Here is a 25,115-nt window from a genome sequence, read left to right on the forward strand (position 1 = left end):
GTACAAATTACGCTGGAATACTTTGTTACTTTACAGTAACTACCCTTGCACTTTTAAGCCTAGTGGTACACCGACCAAGACACCATCTAGAAAACCTAGATAATGTGAAAATCCATCTCATGAGGGAAAAAAACACCTTAGAATATTAAAATACTTGAGTAAGTGTCAAATACTCCCATTTCTGGTGGAGTTCAAGGTAGCACAATCCAGTCAATATAAATATATCCAGCTAATAATAATTTATCCAATCAATATAAATTTATCTTTATACTAATTGACAACTTCTAAACTCTTTCCCTTTGATGAACACCAGACACCAAGAGTGAAAATCAGTGCTAAGAGCACTGTGGGGAAAAGCAGACTGGGCTTCTGAAGTGGCTGGTGTGTTAATGACATTTCCACTCCCGGTTACTTTCTTAACTAAGAGAGAAACAGGTTAACTCTGCCACGGGGCTTTGCAGGCTGCTGTCAAGTAACCATTTACCCAGGGCTGTATCGCCAACACTGCTTCTCAGGCAACCCCGTCCTGGTGCCCTGAAGGGAGCACAGCTTCCCCTGCTCTCACAGGGTTGAGCCCTTCTAAAAGCTCCCCACAGCCCCAGTCCTGCAAGAGGCAGCACCTTCCCCCCCAGCTGCTCAAGGCACAGGGCTCCTTACAGAGCAAGTTAGCACCAGCTACTGAAAGCAGCAGGGAAAAGCAATTGTAACCAAGCCAACCACTGTTCTGGTACGTGGCAGAGTTGTTTCTCAGAAATACAATTCCTGTTAATCTCAGTTCGTTTGCATTTTCACATCTAGCATGTTAGGAGTTCTGGAGAGACACTAACACCAATTAATAGTATGCAGCCATTTAAAAAAAAAAAAAAAAAAAAAAAAAAAAAATTTCCATTCTAGTCTAGAACTGTCATTCCAAAAAATTCATTATCACATGCTCTGCACTATTACCTGAGCCGTAGCTCCTTGTACTGTAAACTGCTGGTTTTAAGTCACAACTTTGCCTGCCACTTCAGCACCATGTTCAAGCTCACATGGCTCTAATGAATTTTCCCTATATAAGCTACAGCATTACACTACCCAGTCAGCTGCTCTTCCACCTAAAGGTGTTTTTGGTAATATTACTATTATTCCAGACACTTCTTGAGCAGCAAGACTTGTTAAGCCCATCCAAACAGGTGATTTTTCCTCACAACTCTGATTTGTTTGGGAGAGCTGAAGACTGCAGCAGTTTAGACTTCATGCAGTTCTTGCACTTGAGGAGGCAATTTCTCATCTTCCAAGAAAGATCATCTTCCTGCTCCCCCAGTCCTAGCTAAAAACTACATTAGAAGACTGCCAAGACATTGTTCAGGTAGAAGCTGGCTACAATTTCTCAGGTACCTGCTTCAAAATACTCCTCCCCTGCAAGACAGGGAAGTCAGAAGCACCTTCAGCAAGATTACTTCTAGGTAAATAATTCTGCAGCAAAAAATCCAGCAGCCAAAGAGATCATGTTTTCCATCAGCAGGAGTCACAGACTATTCACCTTGAAGACAGCTGAAGTGCTGCAGAAATAACCAGGTTCCAAGAAAGTGTTTCCTAGTTGTTCTTTTTAATGTATCACTACTTATCTATTCCTGCATGCAAAGCACACTCAAACCAATTCAAATTTACAAATTTAACAGAAGCACATTGCTGCACTAGCTTTATATTCATATATCATTCTAAAGAACAAGGAATGAAACTGAAACAGAAACCTCAAAATCAGGAAGTGTCATAATTAGGGTATGACAGACCTTAATTTTTTTTCAAGTCTTCTTTAAGACCAAAGGTTAAATCTGCACACAGTACCACATCCTGTAAGGCATTAAATCCATGCCTAAATAGTTATTTTTAAGTGGAATCTTCAATGGGACTTAATTTTCTTCTTGCTGCTGCGAGAGAACATGTGTCTTTACATTACACATGGGAAATACAGAGCAAAAAAATAAAAAGAACAAAACAAGTACAAGAGTTGGTATGTTCCCCATTTTCATACCATACAGCTATGAAACCAGTGCTTACATGGACACCATAGACCAAACAGAATGATCAGCATCTCCCATGCCTTAGTGCTAGCAAACCAGACTTTTAAACAAACATCTGATTAGGAGCTGCTCCCATATCCCAAGTTAATTATCTTAAGTTGTACACCAAAAAGCCAGACTTCAGCTAAGACAGATACAACACCAATTTCTCCCAGACCAGATCTTTCCATTGCTGTGCCATCATATTTACTTTTCTTTATATACACACTTCCATACTAGTTCAGCAAATGAGGCAAGGAGATCTTCAAATATTTAGTCAGAGACTGAAGGCAAAAAGCCGAATGGAAAATTGTTTAAAGACGGCTACATCCAAGAAAATTCAAATTAACTTAAGCATTTCTGTAACACTTTGACAGACTAGTAAAGGAGCTTTATTTCTCACAAGTGTGTGGTGAAGAACCAAATACCATTGCTCTGCTGTACACAATATGAGACACTGATCCTCGTCCCTTTAGGGCAAAGAATGACAACTTGCCCCGTAACAGTTAACAGAATACACACAGGTCACCTCCCTTTGTGTAAGAAGAACTAGCAACTCTTCACCTCCACATTCCTCCTTCCATTGCAAGGGTCATTCACTTTAGGCCTGAGCACAGCTTTACTGCATGCAAACTGTTTTGCTCCTGTCCCAGGCAAAGCTCTGTTCAGTAGGGAAAATAGAGAGACCACAAAAAGACTTCTCTGAAATAAGCACCTGAACTACTGGAGTCCATAAACCCTGGTGATCTGCTTGTAACTCAGACAAATCTGGCAAGTGGTATACAATGCCCTTTCCAATTCAAAGTGCACATTGCTAAAGTACTAATACTTCTTAAATTAAAAAAAAATTAAAAAAGGAAAAGGAAAAGCTTTCTACATCCTCTCCCTTGTCAAACTGCCAAAACTCTGGATCAGGCTGTCTCCTTGAGGGCAGAGTACTCTATTAAGGGAAAACTGAAGCTCAAGGAGCTAATTTGGTAAAATAGACCAACCAAAAATCAATAGAAATGATTCTGCAACCCCAACAGCTGCTAATAATCATCATAAAACATACTTCTATGCTGTGCGTTTCTAAAAAAAGTTGTTTTGGCATACATTTTAATTACTGTTTACTGACCAGTGATTAAGATTATGAACTTGTGCTGCTTTATTGACCAAGTTGGGTACAACAATTTAAGCATCATTCTACCCCCTCCCTCCCCCCCAAATCCAGTTGTAGATTTGTTAAGAGTTTAAAATTCACATTAACCACAAATTCATACAATCAACATCAGGCAGTGTGCTAATTTGTTTGGAATAGACAACTCCATCATCTCCCTTCTCAGAACATGCAGGGAGAGTCACCTTTACATTGCAAGTCTCATCGGTTCCATTGCTGGCCCCTTCTGCCATCCCTTTTGGAAGCCAAGTCTTTTGCCTAATCGTGTGTATGTCCTAAAATTGTATGGGCTGTGTGGCCAGTTGCAGTGCACCACCAGGTTAAACCCCCAAGCAAAATTCCAAGAGAAGGTGCAGTGTTAACGCTGTACAACAGGGCTGCCATCGTGCACCTTCTCACAGGGGTTCCAGCACTGGCCCAGTATCTGTCCAGCAGTACACGCCAGGGTAACCAGCACCTCTGCCTTTCACCAGCTGTTGGCAAAAGGGCAAGAGGAGCTTCACCGAGACTGGGGAAAACTGCAGCATAGTACAAAACAGTATTAAAGTGTTAACATTCCGTATTGAAGAGAAATTGCATGAGTTTTAAAACGAGGGTTTAGATTATTGATGCCTCCAGAGTCTGTCGTCTGATTTAGTCTTTTAAGAAATAATTACATCACTAATGTAAACAATATAAACATACCAAAAACTAAGTATGATTTAAATACATTTTGATGGTACAAAAGAAAAACCTGAAGGTGTCTGTACAGTTTTTACAACGTGGAAATTGCCAATGTATTTACAACATGAAAGGGCAAATACCATTTTTGTGCAGAGTAAAATTATCTGAAATAATGTCAATATAAAAAACAATATCTAGCGGTGTGAGGCACTCCTAAACATGGTGGTATTAACCATGCTTTCCTTTGGTACAAGTCCCATCGCCTGGAGAGCCGCAGTTGCTGCTGTGGCTTTAGCATGCTTCTTGTTAAGGCTGGCAAACGTAGGCCTGTATTCATTTCCATTGACTCTCACCTGTTCATCAGAAAAGAGGAGGAAAAAAGCAAGTGTTAGAAAGTCCCTTCTCACTTCTGTTGCAGTGCAGTGCTACAGAGCTCCTTTAAGCACATTCTCTATGTAATTTCTCTTTAGGTGCAGACGAAATCCCCATCTGGTCTCTAAGCACACATCTTTTCCCAAGTGTAACTGCTAACACAAGATTATTACATGAAAAAAGAAACCCTACATTCTAAGAGAACTGAAGAACAAAAATAACGAAATCTTGCTCACTACCTTTACAAGAATAAGCATTAACACCACACCTGCAAGAAAACAGCAGGAATATGATACCACATAGGTTTATTACTTCAGTAGGAATTAGAATAGCGTGTTTCTTCGTGGAATCACAGATTCATCTGCTTTAGAGAACTGATTTGAGCTTTACAGAAACACAAAACTTTGAAATTTAGTATCGAGACACTGCTTAGCAGTCCTTAGCCACATATGAGGTGCCTTTTATACAAACAGAAATATGAATTTACATCACCTTTAATAGAGAAACTAACAGTGAACAAGCAAACTCAAACACACCTTAAAGATAAAATGTTTGCGATGGTCAGGCCCACTATCATCCACCAACACAAACTCAGGTGGTGTCCATCTTCTTTTGTTACAAATCTCCATCAACGCAGAAACTGGATGTTTACCTTAAGGATAAAAATGTATTTGGCATTTCAATGCTGCTATCAAAACAATAATTTTAAATGAGACTTTTTTTTTAAGACAAGTAAGAATCTCACCTGAAAGATCCTTCATTACAACATAATGTCCAGATCTCTTTTGTGCCTTCTCTCCCACAGCAACAAGCCCTAAACAAACCAAAATACAGTTTACATTTGCGATTTCCACCCAATTTTTGTATTCTCATCAATAAAGCAGTAACATGTACCACTGGAGATGAAACCTGGAGACAGAACACAACTTTCTTTTCAGGAGCTTTTCAAACCTCCCCTTCGTCCAGTTTGTTTTTCCCTCCATACTACACGTAACATTCTTTTCAGCTGCTTTAGTAAGGCTCTTAACAAGCCAGGTAGTAAAAAGACTTTCAAGTAGCCTTATGCAAGCCAGGAAACACCTGGTCTTTCATGCTTGCTTTGGAGAAACACAAGATAGAAACTTAAAACATTTAGTATTTTTTTGCAAGTCAAGTCATCCACTACCTTAGCCTAAGCATTTTCATTAAACAGTAAAAATTGTACCTAAAAAATGTCCTTTTGTAATACAAATAACACAAAGGTGTTCTTATAAAACATGTGCTTGCTTTAATGGTATTCAAGTATTTATCCTTTATATGCAAGCTCACAGCCCAGTAACAAGTGACTTCAATCACATCTGGATACAAAGCAGGGAAGCATGCAACTGGGCCCCAAGTAAATACAAAAGCACAAGTTCCAAGAGAAGTCACTGTGAAACACATTAGATGAACCTTTCTGGTTTTAAAATCTTACAAGAGTAAGATTTCATCCTTATGAAGTGACTCAGGTTTCTTGCCGTTTGCCAGTACCTTAAATACATACACACAAAAAAATACTGACTGGTTTTCCAGAACTTCTTGAGCTTCCATCCTTCAATATTACTTTGTTTCTTACCTCAATTTGTTTCTGCTCCTGGTTTTGGTGAATAAAGACATGGAGGATACTGCAATTGTTCTGAGTTTCTTGAGAAATTTTTTTGTTGGCATTTTGTTTTGTTTCTCTTTAAAGGAAAATCCTCTCTTTACCACATTTTCATCCTAATATTCATGCAGCTCCTAAGTAGGGACTTTTCAACTGGCATGAATCCCTCAGAGACAAGAATCACTGAAACAATGGGGTTTTTTGCCTTTTTTTTTTTTTCCTTACACAATTTTATATCCAAAATAACCCAAACCCTTTTATGCCATTCTCCCCACTGATGCTGTGCTGGATTTTCAACAAAGCTGCAAAGACCCAACAAACTCTGCTTATGGACCCATCTTCTTTGAACATGGACAACCAACAATTTCTGGCTGACAGCAAAGCTCAAGAGAAGTTTGGGTTTAATTCTTTCTTTGAGAGAACTATAGATCTCATTCCATCTCTGGAAAAAACAGTGCCTAAGGGAAAGCTACAGAAAAGGCAGTGAAAATTTTGGTTAATTTCTTCAGTGCAGTCTGCTGAGTAACTCCTTAGCAAATTGCTTATTCCTGTGTCTAGGAATAGTATTTTACTTGGGGGATAAATTATAAAAGTATGTTTTAAAATCCCCTACAAAGCAAAAACTTATTGGTTACTTAATAACAGACAGACTCATTATCAAAATTTTAGCCTCTTCTAAAAACCCCTACAGAGAAGTTAAAAAATCTTACACATTTAAGCATCAAAGAATACTTCTTGGAATAGCAATATTTTTTGATAATGCTTGAAGCAGATTTTCAGCTTCTCATCATAAATGTATATAATCACTGTTCAGCTGATTCTTTGTAATGCACAAAACATGCTGCTTCTTCATAATGCAAGCTGTATCTCCATATCACACACTTTGTTGCCTCAACATTAAAAAGCATTCATTACCAAGGCAGAACACCTTCAAGGCAGACCTAAGTAAAAAGTAACTAAGTAAAAGCATTAAAATATTTTTCAAGTATTTTCTTGTCAATCACTCTGTTACCAGTCTGTTATCTTTTGCTTCCTTATTTCCTTCTTTTTAAACAGAAAGGCTGCACAGAAGAAAAACAGCTGAAAAGCAAGTCTGGTTATTGTTCGTATAAAACAAAGAGGTCTGATTATTGTGCTCTATACTTTGAGACTGATGCACTTCTCTATTACTCAAACCTTATTACAGTGCTACAAAGTCTTTAGAATTTAAAAAACAAGTTATTTTCATAACATAGGCTTGCTTTTTCATTTTCTACCTCTGTGCACTTAAGATTTAAATGTCAATACTGTATTTCCACCACCAGCTTGGTTACCAGAGAACCAGTGATTCTGATAGCTAAAGATTCCTCCACCACCAACAGCATCTCTGCAAATCAGCTTCACAGTATTTGTGTTTATATGCTTTGTTTTCCTCTGAGCTCAACTGCATGCGTTGACAAAAGCTAACACAAACCTGTAATTCAAAACATTCTCATAATTTAATATTACATATGTTCTATTTAATATACTAAATGTTCCTATTTTTAAAAAAATATTTATGAGAACCATAGTAGGAATTTGTTTACCTGTCACTATCAAATTTGTTAACATGCATATTAGAACAATTAAACCATCAATACTGCTTGACTGCTGAAATTCTGCTTCTTGTATTAAAATGCTTAGAACTTATATACATATTTCAGCTGGAAAATTTTCACTGAAGTTTCACTCTGAAAACAGAACCCTTGCTGAATATGCTGGCAAGATGGCCAACCACATAAGCCATGCTGCCAGCTTAAGCATCAGCATGCTGTCTGTACATAAAGGGATGGCTCTTTTGAATCAAATGAGACCAAGTGCAGCAATTCTCCACCTGTGGCCATGGACTACATAAAGGAGGAACAATCAGGGGAACATAACTGTAGTGAAGCAGCAGATCAAACTAGAGAGGTGGAACAGCAGGGAGATAAGGACAAAAAAGGACACAGAATCCATCTGGAAGATCTAGACACATGAGTTTGACAGGCTATTCATGTTAGGACTTCAGCTAAAAGGCAGCAGTAACTCAACTGCATAGCTCTCACCTCTGTCCTTCACCCCAGTTTAAAACTAACCAAACTACCCCATCTTCCATCCTGCCCCATTCCTGCTTGAGCTACTTTCTCCAGCCCAACTACGTTGGCTTTTCCACAATTTATTTCCCTTCCTGTGCCTTCTCCATACACCTAAATAAAGAACATCCCTGATTTAAGAACCACTGAGAAGCACTTTTTAAAAAGGAAGACGGAGATTATGGGAAGTTAAAGAACATCTGGAAGAGCTCACAGGCATAAAGACAAAGCCTATACATAAAATCCAGGGCTTGAAAAACTAGTACCAAAATCATCTACACTGAAACTATATCCAGTAACAGCATGCTACTTCCAAGTTATTTTGCTTATCTCCAAACCAGAGATGAGATGTTTACACTGCCATAAGACACTGAAGGAAGGGCTTACCTTTTCGATCTGTCTTAAAATCGACCATTATAGGCTCAACACTGCCTTCTTTGTTTTTTCCAAGCCCTTCTCCTTCTCTCCAGCCCATTTTTCTCATCAGTTGAGCTCCCATTCCTCCAGTTACAGGGGCTGCTCTTAAGAACTGATCCTATCCAGAAAAAGAAAAGTAAAACAAGTCCTAAAGTTAGCAATGAGATTTCAAAAAATAAGTGGGAGCTTCCAAAAAATGTTTCTAACAACTTTTCACAGACTCAATTAAAAAAAATTATACCTGAGCTTTGTATACATTAACATCTTGTTATAAACCAGAATTCACAGAGACACACGAGACACAACTCAGTATTTTCAAAAAAAGAACAACTTAAGAAAATTCTAATGCAATCCAAAAGTGGCAAGTGACCCATTTCAGACATGTATTTAATAAAACGATAACCGTCCATTTTTAAACACACTACTTTGGTTCCAATGCATCTCTTCTCATCTTGTGAAAGGAGGCAGTGTTAACTGTTTAACTGGCAACATGAGTGCCAAGTGTACCTAGTTGTTGAACAAAATACAAGCACATTTAGTAATGACATTCACAGTGTTTACGCATATTCTAAATATATATATATAAAAAAAAAAAGTTTCCCCTTTTTATTATACAGCAGTTGCACATTCAAGTTCTACTCTGAAAATCCACATGAAACATACAGGTTTTTCTTTCTTTTTTTTTAAAGGAAAAAGAGGCGCTTAGCCACACAGTTTAGCAGCAGTAGTCTTCACATTCTTTCAAATCATCATTAACATAATAGCTGTTAAATGGTGAAAGCTTATAAACAGAAATTTTAAAAATCTGTTTTGATGTAAAGAACTTTAAAAACTCCTTAAATGTTTACGTACCTAGGCCTCGATGGCCGCAGTGTTGTGAATAGTAGGGCTGGCATTGACCGTGGCAAGAAGGCAGCTACAAGGATTTGACCCTGAAACAAGTTTCCATATAGAGGGGTGAAAGTTCACAGGTTATTCTGTGAACTATCATCTCTCTTCTGCCCCCCCCGCTGACCCAAGTAAGTAAGTCAATCATTTCCATCACAGCAAAAGACTGCCTGCCTTAAAATATACAAGTTTACACATTGGCACTGATATGTCCATCGGTTACTTCGCATAGTAGGTTAGATGATACAATGCCTAGTAGTTTTGTGGAAACTTTTACTTCCTATCAAAGCAAATTAATAGACCAATTTCTCCTCCTCCTTTTTTTTTTTTTTTTTTTTTTTTTTTTTTTTTTTTTTTTTTTTTTTTAAATTTGGCTTGCAAAAGTAAGCATTTCCCAGATTTGGACAAAGGACTGATAGGTCCTTGGTTTCGATTTGTACGTAAACAAAACCAGAAGTCTTACTTTTGCAGAGACTAAGAATAATGTATTTTTAAGGGGATTTCAAATTGGAAACTGACACACACTGATGATGCGTGTGTGTGTGTGTTATCCCCCACTATACATGGAGTTAAAAAATAAAATAAAAATTTAAAAAAAAACAAAAAAACCCTGAAGATCGTGGTAGGACTTCTCCGAATATTCACCTTATAAGCAGTAAATACCTATCAATCATGCAACTGGATGCTGCATTAAATAACAAAGTGTTCTCATGGAAGCATAGGGAGGCTGAGTGCACCTTTCCAGTTTAACTTTGTTCTGACTGGTGCAGACCATGCAGTGTGTGTACACAGTGACAATCAGTTCCTTTGATGCAAACTGCCTCAATCTATACACCTAGAATGGCTTTTACTTACTTCCATTTTCATCCTTCCCTCTCTTTTCCAGGAACCTCTCATAAGAAAAGGGCAACCATGCCGAGAATGATACAAACCCCAGTCAATGTCACCCTGGGTTCCGAGTCCTCTTTTGTACCTGCTTTGCAATGATAGAATTTTCAATATAAACATCTGTTTCATTATCACCAGCATGTATTCAGTTCACAAATGTTAGGGTGCAATTTCTTGATGAGGTCACTTTAATGTTACACAGCTTTCTCATCACACCTGCAATGTAGTAATTTGGGATATAGGATGGCACAGAAAGGAGACAACTGAATCAAAATATATAGTTAAAAATCAAAGCTCAGAGTTCCTATATACTAGAGCCTGAAAAAAACCCAAACACTGGAAATAAAGAGTTCTAAATTCCAAAATTCGTGAATTTAGAATCCTCTCTGGTAAGTTCAGTAGGAATTATTTACCCTACGCTGACTTTTAAACACATACAACAGAATCAAGACAATGAAGAACTAGAAATGAGAGGGTTTTTTCATTACAGAATAGCTGTACTTCTGCATCACACTGCAAGGCTAAATGCAGTTAATTCTGGTACCAATATGAAAGGAGCCAGAAGCAGCCTACTTTGAGTCAGTTTAACTGTACAAGTAAATGAAGCCTGCAACAGGAAAAAGTTTTTTCAGGTTTGTTTTGTGGTTTAGTGGTTTTTTTGTTTGGTCGGTTGGGTCTCTTTGTTTGTTTTATTTTTGTTTCCCCTGGGTTTTTCCCTCAGTTTTTTTTTTTCCTTTTTTAAAAATAATAAATTGAATGTAACTACCTAGTTTCACCTGTGCAATTATAGCCTCTCTAACTATTTTTTATAATTGAATGACAGACAACTTTGCTCAGTCCATGACTTAATAGAGTATGGGTAAAAACTAATACTGTGTTTATAATTACATTTGAAAATGTAAAAATAGTGGAAACATTAGCAAGGATTAGGGAAGCAAGATACAAATTTCTTTTCAGGTTTAAAAATCATAGAAGGCAAAGTCTCACAGAACTGTTCAGCAGCTAGGTACCCTTGCAGATCTGGCCTATGAGGAGGAGACATCAAATTGAAGAACATGTAATACAGTAAATCCCCAGTTTTGTCAGTATTTGGTTACTGCTGTAGGAATTAACCAATCATTTGGAAAATAACTTTTTGCATTCACTTATCCAAAATTGAATTAATCTACATGAAAATTTAAAATAATTTTTCTCTTTGAGTTCTGAATTCCATGAAAGGTCATCTGAATAAAGCATGCTTCCATTCTGCCAGCAGACGGAGACAACTAATAAGCCATATTCTTATGCTGACATTTTTTCTTTTAACAGAATGCCACATAGCAAAACCTGATCACTTTTTGGATAATTTTAATTAAAGCTATTATTCATTTAAAGCTATGTTAGGACAAATTTCGGGGGACATGAGTGACTGATTTAGCATTTAAGGGTAAAAGAAGAAAAAATAAGAAAAAAAATCACACCTGAAAGATTAATTTCAAGGTTTTTTGCAGAAACACAATAAGTACTGTACAGTCACCATTGTTTATCTGCAACAACAGTCTTTGGGAAAAGGACAGTATACAGCATTGAAGCAAACAATCTCTAAAACAGCATCTGCAATATCCAAAATATTCAAGTTGTAATTACTTGAAAGATCTTAAAAATATATCAATCATTTCTGCTCTCTGAAAATACACATTCCCTCTCACAATGCTGACATGGCTTAAAGCGTAAGTTCTGTCAGAAGGAAGGCTTATTTCTTGAGAGCAATAATTCATTAATCAACAGATAACAAAGCCTTTTAAAGGCTTTAAAGGTTTTTTAAAGGCCTTTTAAAGGTGGTCGGTTTTGGCCATAGGAAGCACAATGGGCTGTCTTAAAGATTATTCCAAGACTAACTGAAGAATTTGAGTCAAGTATGAGGAACAAGCGTCTACCTTTGGCAAAACCTTTGCATTAAATCAACTGGCATTTTTAGCAGCAGCCACAATCTTTCCAAATGCAGGAGAGGGAGAATACCCTCCTGAAGAATCTCATCAAATGCCTTACAAAACTATGCTCACAATAAGCTTCAGGATTTCTGTTCACAGCTTTTTTTATGCAGTTCGTAGAAAAAAACCTGATAGCTGCTTAGAAAAACAAAAACACATTTTGAGGACTGAACAGGGCATCTGTCCAATATATGTAACTAATATATAGTTGAACTGCCTTGCCATATGGTTTCCATTTGATGTAAGGCAATAAGAATACAAATATTTTGATAAATGCCCTTGTTAGAACGTCAACAGCCCTTGTCTGAGTGACAATCACAAGACAAATCACAATTTGCCTCCATTGTTAGCTTGAGTTTTACTCATGGGCTGTGGAAGAATGGAAAGAATGCTTTAACTTTTCAGAACTTGCTATACAAAGCAAAGCGTTATTAACAGCTACACTAAAACTGTGTGGCATTATTTAGCACAGCTGAATGAAACAGAACCCAAGAGTTATCCTGCACACACAAAATGCTGCAAAAACCTTGTTTTGGAGAGCAAGTTTAGACTGTAGAATTAAACTGATAAATCCAGAAACAACTGGTGAGTCTGGGAAAGACTGAGTAAGTAGACCTCAACAGAATTTGCTTGGAAAAAAAATGTTTGATTTGACATTTACTCTGAAGTTGTTAACTGTTGTTACTGTATTTGTAATAAAAATAAAAAAAAAAAAAAAAAAGAAAAAAAGAAACAATCACCAGAACAAGTAAATCATATTTGTGAACTGATTACATCACTGATGATAAACTGAAACAGAAACCACTTTTCAAAAAAGAAAAATAATATTGTTCATAAATCTAACAACATATAATTCTTTTATGAATACTGCTCGGAACCCTAAGCATGAACATCATGAATTAGCATGTTACTTGGAAAAAACCACCATACTTCTAACTGGTATGTGGATCATTCATGTATGCCACGTTAACCACTTCAGTACCTAATTCCCTCAAAACTTTATTGATAAAACTGAAATTGCAGACGTATTTTGGTTTGAGTACATATTACCTCTCCAGAGTCATTTTTAAAGTACAAAAAAAGCTGAAATCCAAGAAATGCAAAGTGAAGACATCGCCAATCAAACAAGCTTCCCAAGTACTTTAATTTTTGCCCCTTTCTGATACTGCTCTTTAGTTTTGTTTCATCTACCTAGTTTTGTGATTACCTCTGTCAAGCACAATGTTCTAAGTCTCTGTTTAATGACAGACAAAAACCTAGCTGACACGGGCTTTGTTTCTGCTGAACAGTGCACGTCCTCAAGTCCTCTTTTGGCAATTGCTTACGGCAAACTCCCAAGCAAAATGCCTGCAGTAAACATCTTCAGTCAGAAACATACACTAAGGTACACACATACAGCATACCCCAAGACCCTCCACAGCCCTATTAGTAGATGAAAAATTTAAAAATACTAGTTTTATTTAATGTTAAGATGCATTTTCTTATAACAAAAAAGGGAGTACGAGTCTGATTTCTCAGTGCTACACTGCGTAACTAACAGGAACCAAGTTACACAACTTCAAGCGTTTAAATAAAACACCATCTCTACTTTGCATTTCATGGTTGGTTTGCATTCATGTCACTGAGAAAGATAACATGCATTCATAACCCATTATCCCTACTTTACTTTTTTTTCTGTGAAATCATCCTCTAAACACAGGATTAGACTCCACATTAAGGTCATCAAATATAAGTTTTGTGAAGGCTTTCACAGGCCCCACCATTTCTAGAAAACACAGGGTGAGTCTTGTGTAGCCTCTAATACATTCTGTAGAGGTAGCATGACTGTAACTACTTGTCATCTCATGAGTTTGATGGCAATGTGAGTGCGAACATGGAACCTGGGAAGAGCAAAAGAAGTCAAGCTGAGGAATGCCAGAGCAGGAGAGAGGACTGAGTCCTTATCTTCTTCACCCAACAACTCTTCTTGTTTCCAGTAGCAGCCTCCTTTCTGACAAACTACATATTGTTTGCTAGGGAGGACGCCTACTACTGCAAACCACTAGATCTTTATAGCTATGGGAAAGACAGAAGTGCTTCTACTGATTGCTTTCATTTCTAAATTCAATGAAATGTTTAAACATGCTTCTGTTCCTCACAGCAATCATGCCCACAAGCCAGAGACCAGTCTCTCCTCTCATTTTCTCCCTACAGTTTTTTTGTTGTTTCATGTTTTTTTAAAAGCACATCAGAGTGAAGTTAAAAGACAGAAGGAAAACACACGTGTGCCTTCTCCACTTAATTTTTGTAAGCAGACACTCCTGGTACTGTAAGGCACAGAAGACCATCGTGGAACCTCTAGGAATGAAAGCAGGATGAGAAGAGGAGGCTTGGGAAAGAGATGATCAGAGATCCTTCCTTCCTCTTGCCTTGGGAACCCTCTCAAGGCATACAGAAAGGGAGAACCCTCCTAGGCTTGCTAATCTCTTTCACAAGTCTGATGCTGGAAAAGCTCTCCTTTTCTCACCAATATACCCCTGCTCAGAGTTTTAGAAGTTCCTCTGCCAGGGCCAATTACTGTAATAATTAAAGCCAATGTTTTGTAATAATCTCAAAAGTTAGTAACTGGTACACATTAGACTTTATCATCTATGCTCTGCACTGTATTAATACTGAGAAGAGCCCAAGAGATTCCCATCCAGCAGGTAACTCAAATCCCTTGCCAGCTCTCCATATCACCTGTCTATATACATTAATATTATTATGTTCTATTATATGTATTAAGTAGAAAAGCAAGACGGTGAATCTCGGCAAAAATACTTCTGTTTCTAGGATAACTCCAGACTTCTGTGTTCAGTTACACCAAGTTCTATGAAAAATTGTAGCTAAACCTCAAATCTACCAGTTTTGCAGGATGTCTTAAGACTGCATTCTGGAAGGATAAGCAGATACAGTATATACTCAACTGCACTCCTTCCACGATTGACTGCCGTAACTCGTTATTCTTTTTGCCTGAAAGGTGGATATTGCTTTAATTCCTCAGTTCTACTTCTTGTAAGAGAACCAGTCCAATATTAATTTTCAAAGATGAAGCATGAATTCTTACACTCATAAAACACGTGTATTTATGACGCACCACACCCCCAAAATAAGCCAGTATTACTCTGTAGTAAGAGATAACTATTTCACTGTCAGATGACATTAAACTTGTTTACTCAATTCCAAGTCCTTGATTAATATTCCAAATCTTTGGCTCGGAAACACTAGTGATACAAATAGAGGCAAAGGAGCAATCAGACAGAACCAAGTCAAACAAAATGGCAGTTTAGGACTTGGTTCACTGAAGTTGATGCCGGAACACCACTGACTTCAATAACATCAGGATCAAACCTTGCCTGATCTGTCCCAATCCTGTAAAGGTAGTGATGGACCTACCACTGCAACCATGACAATATCATGAATGTCATTTCAGTGTAAGGTAACAGTTTCATGTATACATGAACCAATCTTGCTCAAATACCAGACGCGAACCTTATTGACCTGTGTCATGAACAACACCTTAATGCACAACAAAATGGACAGCAGCAGCAACAAGCACCTCAATTCATCCAAGACAATGATTTAACTCAACCTGTTGTACTTGACACATGCATTACCGTAGGTTTTTAAGTCACATTTTTTGCATTTTCCGATACTTCTGTTGCTATTGAAAATGTGATGAACAAGTATGTCTGCATAACTTCTACCTTTCTAATCCATGCTTGGGGACCACTGTTGGTTAGCTCATCTGAGGACAGTATCTGTGCTCCAGTACTTCCTGTGAACTGGCCAGGTATGGAGTTCGACTGAGCCCAGGCATCAATCTACAAATAAAAAAATCAATGTAAGACCAAAACAAAAACTTGAGCATTTTCCCTCTGCGATTCTCTGTTCCTCCTCAATCATTTTCACAAAGATTCCTCACTTACGTTTAGTGCTGTGTTCATGAACACTTGTTTGTAAAGCTGAGCATCTTTTTATTAACCCTGAAACCTGAGCTCAAAAGCAAGCAAACCATTAACCATAAACCTGTTAATCCTCAGAATCAGCATTGTGAGTTGCAAAATAAAGGCAGAACTTGTAAATTTGTGTCCATAAACTGAGCTTCCAAAAACCTGCACTTAAGTATATAAGAAAAATCAGTTAGCACGAGGGGTAAACACGTACTTTACAAAGTTCATCAAAAAGCTGCTGAAGAGGAGTCACGTACCTGCTCTTGTGCGCGATTTAACATGCACATGGCCTCTAAATCAAAAGTGTTTTCATTAAGCCTTTTCTGAGCAATTGCTCGATCATTCATAGCTGTAGTTATGTCCACACACTAGGAAGAAAAAGAATATTTAGAAAAAAAAAGTCAGACCACAATAATATCCATTTGATCCGGAAAAAAATGGTGCAGAATAAATGCTACGAGTATAAAATGTTGCTTTACACACTGAATAGTTGGTTTGATATGTAAATAGGCAATGTGAAAAAACCTAGGACTACCTGTTAAGTTTATACAATATAAGCTTTTCTAAACAAATACAGAATCCCAGATTAATTTAACTTTGAATTTACAGTCACCTGTACATACAAAACACCAAAAATAACTCTTTTCAAAGAATGGTTTTGGTCTCAGAAAGTTCTAATACTTTATACATAAGCATACTGCTGTTCAATAGAACCTTATTAACCAACAGAATTAAATGTAATTTAGCTCAGAATTTAAAAGAAAACAAACACCTTTTTTACAGAGCCGTTAACATGAGCACCTTACTATCAAAATTCACACTAAAACTTCATCTTAAATGTATAAAAAAATTACAGCAAGAATCACATGTAGTCCATTAACTTGTTTTCAGTGTTTCAACTCTTAATCTTCAGCCTAAAACAGACTTGCATAAAAGAAAACCAGACTGGTAGCTCATAAAATTCAATGTTTTAGAATTATTTAGATACATATTGTTGAACTAGAATAAAAGAACCAAGAAAAATAGTTCAAATCTATCTTGCACATACTGATCAGAAATTTCTAGGTAAAAATATGAGGCAAGTGAAGGTCAATGCAAACCTCTATTCTAGGCAAAGCTATCTAGAGAGAAATCCAAAACATTATGGGATAAAGATGTAACAAATTACAGCTAGTATACAGTTATTTTACAAAATTACTTGTGCCTTGCTCCCCAGATGATATACATTTTATGGAACATTCCATTTTGGAAGGAGAATAAGAACCGTGCTCAGTGAAAACTGAGATTTCTTTGGAGATAAGCTTTTGAAAAAGACTAAAGGTGTGGGACTGTTTAAAACAAAAGAAACCAAATAATCAAAACAGCAGGTGCCATATAGATGTTGGTGGCATATATGTAAGTTGATGGCTTAATTATTCTTTTTTTTAGTTGTATCTTTTTAGTCAGTCTCTCAAGATCTCTGTTTCCCACATAATACGTGGATAAAAGGGCCAGTAGAAGAAAGTGAAACTAATTTTAAAAATTTCTCTGCTGAACAGAAAAATACGGCTAATCCACAACATCCTTGTCACAGGAAGTTGGTCAAGATTTTAGTATAAATACCAAAAACAGTAAGAAACAGACACAAATGTCTTCAATAGTGTAAAATTAATCATTTTTGTATTCAAGCTTTTTTTTTTGGTTGGTTGGTCTGGTTTTTGGTTTGGTTTGGTTTTTGTTGTTGTTTTTTGGTTTTTTAAGATGGGAGAATTCTTTTTTACTGTCCAAGTCAGAAAATACTTCTACTGGGAATATTATTGCTGAAACATCTGGTGCTAACCAAGACAGACTTCAAATCCCGTAAGTCCTATGTGTCTTTGAAATAGACTTCAGCGTTTATTGTTCCAGCTGGCAAAAATACAGATCATAAAACAGGCAGAAGAATTAAAAGATTTTCTAACAATCATCTGACATGGTTAAGTCGTGTATGTAAAAAAATGCATTTAACAACATATGCTTTCTTGTGTTAATAAGTTCCCCTTACACAGTTATAATAATTCTTTTAATGTTTTGTTTGTGAAACTGGTTTGGGAGATAAATAAAAGTTATTCTACTCACCAAAAGCTTCAATCCAGCAATACACATAGGCATGCAAGTAGTCCACTGAAACCACATTGGGACCACTCACATACTTAAACATATATATGTACTTAGTGCTTTACCGGACTGGGGCCTATTAGTAGATACCCTGGTTAGTTAGAATTCCCATACACTTTCCCCACATGGTCAGTCACCATTTTGGAGACCATCATGGCTTTGTATTATGTCAAGAAACTCGATGGCAGCTTTGGATCTTGAACAAAAATCTCTGCTTGAAGTATGAAAAGTTATTATTTAGTCAAGTAAAACAGTTTCAAACTCAGCATGCTAGTCTCTGTAAGAGTTCTGCCTTTCAAATTCTGGCTTTTAGTAACATTTTCCCCACAGACAGAAATCACAAATAGTGAAACAAGAAGGAAGAGGCTGACAGTAGAAAGCAGGCATTTTTGATGTGCTTCATAGGCCCACCAATACACCAAATGCATTTACTACGTTTTTAGATCACGACAGCTTCTCTGCACCATAGTCACCTCTGTACATTCCAAACTTAAACACAATGTTTCATGTCTATATTTTCAGGCTTTCAAGTATAGCTTCTTCCTCATAGGTTTCTCTGGCTTCTAGAGACGTGTTGGTAGTTCAGATTACTTCATACCTCCTACTATTACAAGCAACTATATTAAAAACACAATGTTTTATTAAAACAATTCGTAATATATTAGCACAGCCATTTGAGACTACCTACTCCCATAACTAATTCTGTGACTTGAATGAAAACATACAACAAACTACATTTTTTTAATGTTAATAAAGATTTGCATCAGACTCATCACAGTCAGATTTCAAAATTAGTAACAATGAATGGAGGTAAACTATAATGTCAAACTTCCTAAGGATCCAAGCACATTCCCCCACTACCCTACTCCAACAAGCAATGGAGTTTATATGGCTTATTTTGTTCAAAGGAAGTGATTTCATCCACAAAGAGTCCTCATAAGCATTAAAAAAATTAAGCAGAGAAGCACTCTATTGCTTTTCAGACTCCCTGGAGAAACATACAGGAATTCTGCTCCTATAAGAGTATTTCTGCATTTCAAAATTAAGGATTGTCAAACCCAAGAAGATGGACTGCTCTGCTGTCAAATAATGACCCTTGAAATCACCCTTAACAAAAACCAAGTTAAGGTAAATGCAAATAAATATTTTTATTTACAAAATATAAAAACAGACAACATCATTACAAGCATTTATAAAGATACATGTGACAGAAAGGAAAGTTATGTTTAATATATTTACTCCAATGTCAATTTTTAAGGCCTCTTCTACATATTCAATACACAAACCAACAGTGCTTAGCTAACCAAGCCTGTCACGACACAAGCCCAGTGCCCTTGGCAGCCTGGATGCAGACATCTACAGAGCTTGCCTGAACTATGAGTGCATCGTTAACCATTTGAAGGAAAACACTTATTACCATCTGGTAAAAAACATGGCCAAATGTTAGTATACAATGTTTCTATGTTCTGGACTTTTTACATATACACTAGTAACTGGGAATAACATACTGCACAAACATTCTAGAATGTTTGTCTTATTAGTGGTTTGTGACAAAGACCAAACAACAGTTACCATCTACACTGAGGGATCAATGAATCGGGTGCCTGACAGTCAATTCTGAGGTAAAATGTCTCTTGAATGAGTTATATTCACTGTGCTTTTGGTGCAGTCACAGAAGAAACTATTTTCTGTGATTTGGGAAGTGAATTGCACAATCTTACCAAGTTCTTGAAAAACAAAACGCACCAAGTGGAAAGACTGTCTCACCAGAAATTGATGCCAGGCCTTTTTATTTATTTGCTTTGAAAGTTATGAGAACAAGTCTTCAGACGGAGTGAGGTTAACTTAAAAAAATTACATCTGTCTTAAATATTTAATTTACTTAATTACAAAAACCCCACCAAATATTCTTTTGAAGACATTTCCAGGGGAAAAACATTTTCTTCTTTTGTTTTTTTTTAGATTATTATACATACAATCAGATTTTCCTTTGAAGGCCATATGGAAGAAAACTATGTAAGAAAATGTGACTGTAAAGCTAAAAAATTAGTAGGTACATCCAGATGAAGAGGCGGTTTTATAAACTACTTTCAAATCTACTTTTAATGTACATTCCAATGCAATGTTATTGCTCTAAAGATTGGTGGGACAATTTTAGAAGTCTCAACTTAGGGTATTAACCTCTGCAGGTAACTGGATAAGAAGCTTTTCATCTTCAACCATAGGTCTGAATTCTACTGAGACAGAGGTCACTAGTTGAGAAATATACACAGTATGCACAATACAGGCTGCTTTCATCACTGCCCATGTGAGATAATGACCAAATCTGAAGACCACAGCAGTTCAGATATTTAGCTTATTTAAGTGTTAGATACTACCTCTGTGTCTTTTTCTTTTTTTTTTTAACAGACTGCAATTTGGTACCAGACTGACCAGGTAAGGGTTTTGGTTTTCTTATATGATATGCTTTCCTTCCCTTCCTTACCTCAATGGCTGGTTTGGGGAAAACATCATCCTTGCTATCTTCTTTGCCTTTTTCAACTGGAACCCATTCTCCATAAACACTATCTGCTTCTTTTTTTCTATGCTGAGACCCAGATGAAACAGGAAATTCCTTTGACAAGCTGACCTGATTTTTTGGTTGTGGTGGTGGTGCTGGTTTTATGCTCGGAGTCTTAAAAGAAATAGAATTTTTAAAAGTTAGAGCTTGAAGACACACAGTACTCACAACATGTCTTCAAGAAACAATTTACTGCATACACTTGGTATCATTTTCAAAAAACATTCATCCTTCTTAGTCACATCAAACTGTAAGTCTTTACAACAAATCATTTTAGCACAAAAGTGAGCAACAAATTGTAATGTAAGATGAAACAGCTAAATTGTTTCAATAAGCTTCAGCAGCCAAAAATACACAAAACCTTCGTCTCAGTAGCCTCCCTGCTTTATCTCCATCCCATCATAAAAAACCCCAAATCTTAATCTGCCTCACGCATGCATTTTTTAATGGAAAGATCAGAAATAAAAATCCTGGGCAGAAAATTCATTGGCTGTGTTCAAAGGAAGATGGGCAAGAATGGCTTGCAAGACTAGAATCCAGAAAGAAATGGGAAGAATGATATTAAAACAGTCAAAGCTGGAAAATTCACAGTCTTACACTGAAGAACACTCCTCTTTTAAGACTGTACAGAATCCCAAGGTTTCTGAAGATTAATCACACCACTTTCTAATGGTGCAATATAAAATATATATATTTCTACCTTACATCTTCTGTAAAACTATATTACTGCTTATTTTGTGTATGCCATAAGCTATACATAAATCAAAATATAAATGCCAGTTATATTTGCACTTAGAGCATATTGGTAATTTTATAGTGCTTTATACCCTGCAAAATCAGAGCTGACTTTCATGGGCACATAAACCCTGCCAAAGAAAAAACTGCTTAAAAAAAATTCAAACAAATAAATAAACAAATATAGACAAATTTTAATCCATGTCTCAAAGCATATGAATCCCAAAGACATCTAAAAAAAATGCTCCCTCGTTTTATTCCATCCAGCATTCTTATACTAGAAAGGGCCAACACGAGCTCTTACAGAGTCAAAAGCAGACCCCAAAGGAAGGGATTTAATGGGAAAACTTAGATCCTTATTAAGAGGCAACATCACAATTCTCATTCAGCATTTACTTCCTTATTTTTTAAGCTCAAAACTAACAGAACTTTTTTCTTCTTCAGCAAACACCTGAGATCTACTGAAGAAGCAAATACAGGAAGCTGATCATCTTATTTAGAATACAAAAAAATTATTTTAGAATTTACTTGAGGGTCTTGTTTGTCTTTTAAAGAAAAGCAAGGCTGTTCTAAAAGCACTTCCCGATTCCAATGCTGTATGTAAATTAACACAGATATTACTATAGATCCTCTTTATGTTCTTTATGCTTTAAAGCCTGCAATGACATTTACAAAATAAAACAGACTGCAGGTAAGTTTCTTTGCGTAGGAAGCATACTTTTAACAACATCCCAGTACAATTTCACCAAGAATATCAATCACTGTTTAATTTCTGTAAAATTACTTGCATTATTCAAAAATAACTACAATTTAAAATATTGAAAGTTAAAGAAGTACTCACACTTAAATTGAAAAAAATGGGTTTGGGTTCACTGAGCTTAAAAGGATGATGATAGAAAGGACGTTCTTCCTCCTCTTCATCAGAAACATGAGGTTTATTCACTATCACATCATCTGTGCTTTGAGCAATCTTCTTGCATTTCTAAAAAAAAAAAAATTACATAGAACCAAAATACACAAAAAGAATAATAAAGTGAAAAAACTCTATTTTCAAAAGCAGAAGCTATATTATGAAAAAAAAAAGCAACATCATCAATATAAACTTTTGGCATTTTACACACATTATCAGAACTCTACCTAGGTTTCCTAGGCATTCGTGCAGTGAGTAATTTCACAGGCTAAGATTTCAGCAGCATGTTATACAAACTTGCTACACAGCACTAGCTGCAGAATCTGTCAAAGGCTGCAAACATTCTAGAATAGGAACTCACTGGTTGTTTGACAACCCACACAACTAGCACACTGCAGTATGATGATAGAAACTTCAGTATTACTCACAAAACTACTACACAGGAAAAGAATTAAGTATTAACAGTGACTGGTTCCAAGTTCCATTGGTAGTGCTGAGACCTAGTCAGAAGGAAAGGCTCTGAAAGAATAAAACATCTAGGTGCTATGGGGATTATGCAGTCAAATGAGAAGGCTAGAATTTTTGGATGAAAAAACTCTTTACTGATCATGAATATTTACCAGCAACAAACTAACGTAGTCAAAAACATGTGAGAATATTTTAGTCTAATATAATGCTTCTATTATGTCCCCATTCATGAAAAGTATATTTAAAAGACTTTACAGGACATCAAAGAATATGAAATTTGAGGAAATTATACTGGCAAATCAATCACCTGATCTGGTTCTAGTTCAAGTTCATACTATTTTAAGTTGCATCTATTTGATGAACTGTTTGCATATAAGGAGCCAAAAGACAGCTGCATCACTAAAAATCAAGAGACACTGATGGTACTGTTCTCACCAGTGAAAAAAAAAACCAACCAAACAAGATGCCTGAAGTCTCCTATGCCGAGACACCTGCAAACAATGACTAAAGCACACTCTTCAGGCAACAGGAAAAGCCTACATAATTTGGAAATCTAATCAACAAAATATCTATAGTTATTAGTTGTCCCCTAACTAATTGTTACCAGTTTGTCCAGTTTTCAAGTTAATCTGCAGAGGAAAGACAACACAGCTAACCTTGCAAGAAGCTGAACAGGCTGAGGAAGGTCCTGCACTTGGCCACACTACTATATGACAGTGGCCTAGCTTGCTGCTGTGGACAATTTTGACTAAACAGGACAGAAACATCATCCAACAGATTCCCACAGTTCAAAAGGGCAAGGAAGATTTGGGCTCCTAGATTAGCACTAGTTACACTGGATCTTGGTCACGTTAACTGAACAATCATTTAAGATATCTGCACAGTCTATCTGCACAATCTCAGCTTTGTACCAACAAAACAAGTACTTCTGCTTCCACTGGCCCACACACAACTTCAGCAATTTGACACTGTTTAATTTCAGATGTTACTTCCATAAGCACTTATTTCAGAATTGTTACACCGGTGATGCAATCGAAAAAACAAAAAAACAAAAACAAAACACCACACACTTCTTTTTTCATTCCAAATTTTCTCTAGTTTCTGGGGAATAAATGTAGGGGGAAATTAGCATATTGAACAAGGTAACACTACTACAGTAAATGGACAAGTAGCAGTTTTCCTCCCCAGTCAAATAAAACAACATCCCATTTGTAGACTTCAACTGTAATGGGACAGAACTACAAAAATAATTCTCTAGAAATATCTTAAGAGTGTATAATAAAACCTGGAGAACTGTATCTAGGGGGCACTAAATTTTTATCCCAGACGTAACAGTGAACAATGTGAAATTCACTAGCAAATATAAGTACATAAATACTTAACAATACTAGAACCAAAAGCTAGAAGTGAAAGCTTCCAGTTTTATTAGTAGGACTGCAAGGAGAACTACTGTTTTACAAAAGATCTGAAAAAAGCAGCTATAGACTTTTATTGAATGTATTTCCATTGTTTCCCTGGAATTAAAAATCCTCCTTTCACGTATAAAAAGAATTATATAGAGAATATGAGCTCTAACTACAAGCCAGCTTACACACAAACCAAGCAGAGTGACAGCTTGCCTACAAGTCACAGAAAAATGTTTTGCCTATGTTCAGGTTTGATGCTGCTGTTCTTGCTTACCTCAGTGAGCTCCTTTAGTGTATCTCTTGATGACTTCTGATTGGCTTTGTCGTCTTTCTTTTGAGATAACAGAGGCATCAGGCTTGGTGGTAAGGGAACACCAGACTTAGCACACATGGCAGCTGCATTAGCTTTGGCTATTTCAAGTAGCTGGGCCTTGTCTAAAAAAACGTTTAAGAAAAAATACTATTTATCCAGAATCTTGTTTTAATAATAAATAAGCATTTCTGGCAGACTAAACAAAGTACAAAAAGAAAACACAAGCTTTTACCCACAACTTGAGTTCCATGTTCTGTGAACAACACTAAAATTGCACTTCTTGCTCCAGGCTCTAAGATCACCCAGTAGATCAGTGAAATGGCCAATTGAATACAAAACACAGGAGTTCAGAATTAGGGCACTCAAAACCCTCCAAGCTCCAGAAGCTCCGATGCCTTTTATACTCCATTGATTCATTCTAGTTTTGGAAATACTAGGTCATTTCTACACAGCATTCATTCCAAAGTCTACTTACTAGCTATCTCTGAAAAACATTCAAAAGTCTT

General features: G+C 36.6%; 1 protein-coding gene across 7 annotated transcripts in view; it reads right to left on the reverse strand.

The window, feature by feature from the left end:
* Window positions 1–1,571: 1,571 nt before the first annotated feature.
* SON (SON DNA and RNA binding protein) overlaps window positions 1,572–25,115 on the reverse strand; it is a 39,674-nt gene continuing 16,130 nt past the window's right edge. For 3 of the 7 annotated variants that reach the window (XM_071753871.1, XM_071753887.1, XM_071753874.1), the window contains 9 exons: window positions 24,571–24,731; window positions 22,354–22,494; window positions 20,703–20,891; window positions 16,339–16,449; window positions 15,836–15,952; window positions 8,335–8,482; window positions 4,982–5,050; window positions 4,773–4,888; window positions 1,572–4,217 (listed from right to left, as the gene is read on the reverse strand). In XM_071753871.1, coding sequence (XP_071609972.1) covers window positions 4,059–4,217; window positions 4,773–4,888; window positions 4,982–5,050; window positions 8,335–8,482; window positions 15,836–15,952; window positions 16,339–16,449; window positions 20,703–20,891; window positions 22,354–22,494; window positions 24,571–24,731 — 1,211 coding nt within the window. In that variant the 3' untranslated portion in view covers window positions 1,572–4,058. Of the gene's footprint in view, window positions 4,218–4,772; window positions 4,889–4,981; window positions 5,051–8,334; window positions 8,483–9,212; window positions 9,297–10,107; window positions 10,229–15,835; window positions 15,953–16,338; window positions 16,450–18,056; window positions 18,429–20,702; window positions 20,892–22,353; window positions 22,495–24,570; window positions 24,732–25,115 lie in introns of those variants that run through there. The other 4 variants (XR_011727831.1, XR_011727829.1, XR_011727833.1 and 1 more) reach the window with 4 other exon arrangements.

This window comes from Heliangelus exortis, chromosome 1, assembly GCF_036169615.1.
Source record: "Heliangelus exortis chromosome 1, bHelExo1.hap1, whole genome shotgun sequence".
Taxonomy (NCBI): domain Eukaryota; kingdom Metazoa; phylum Chordata; class Aves; order Apodiformes; family Trochilidae; genus Heliangelus; species Heliangelus exortis.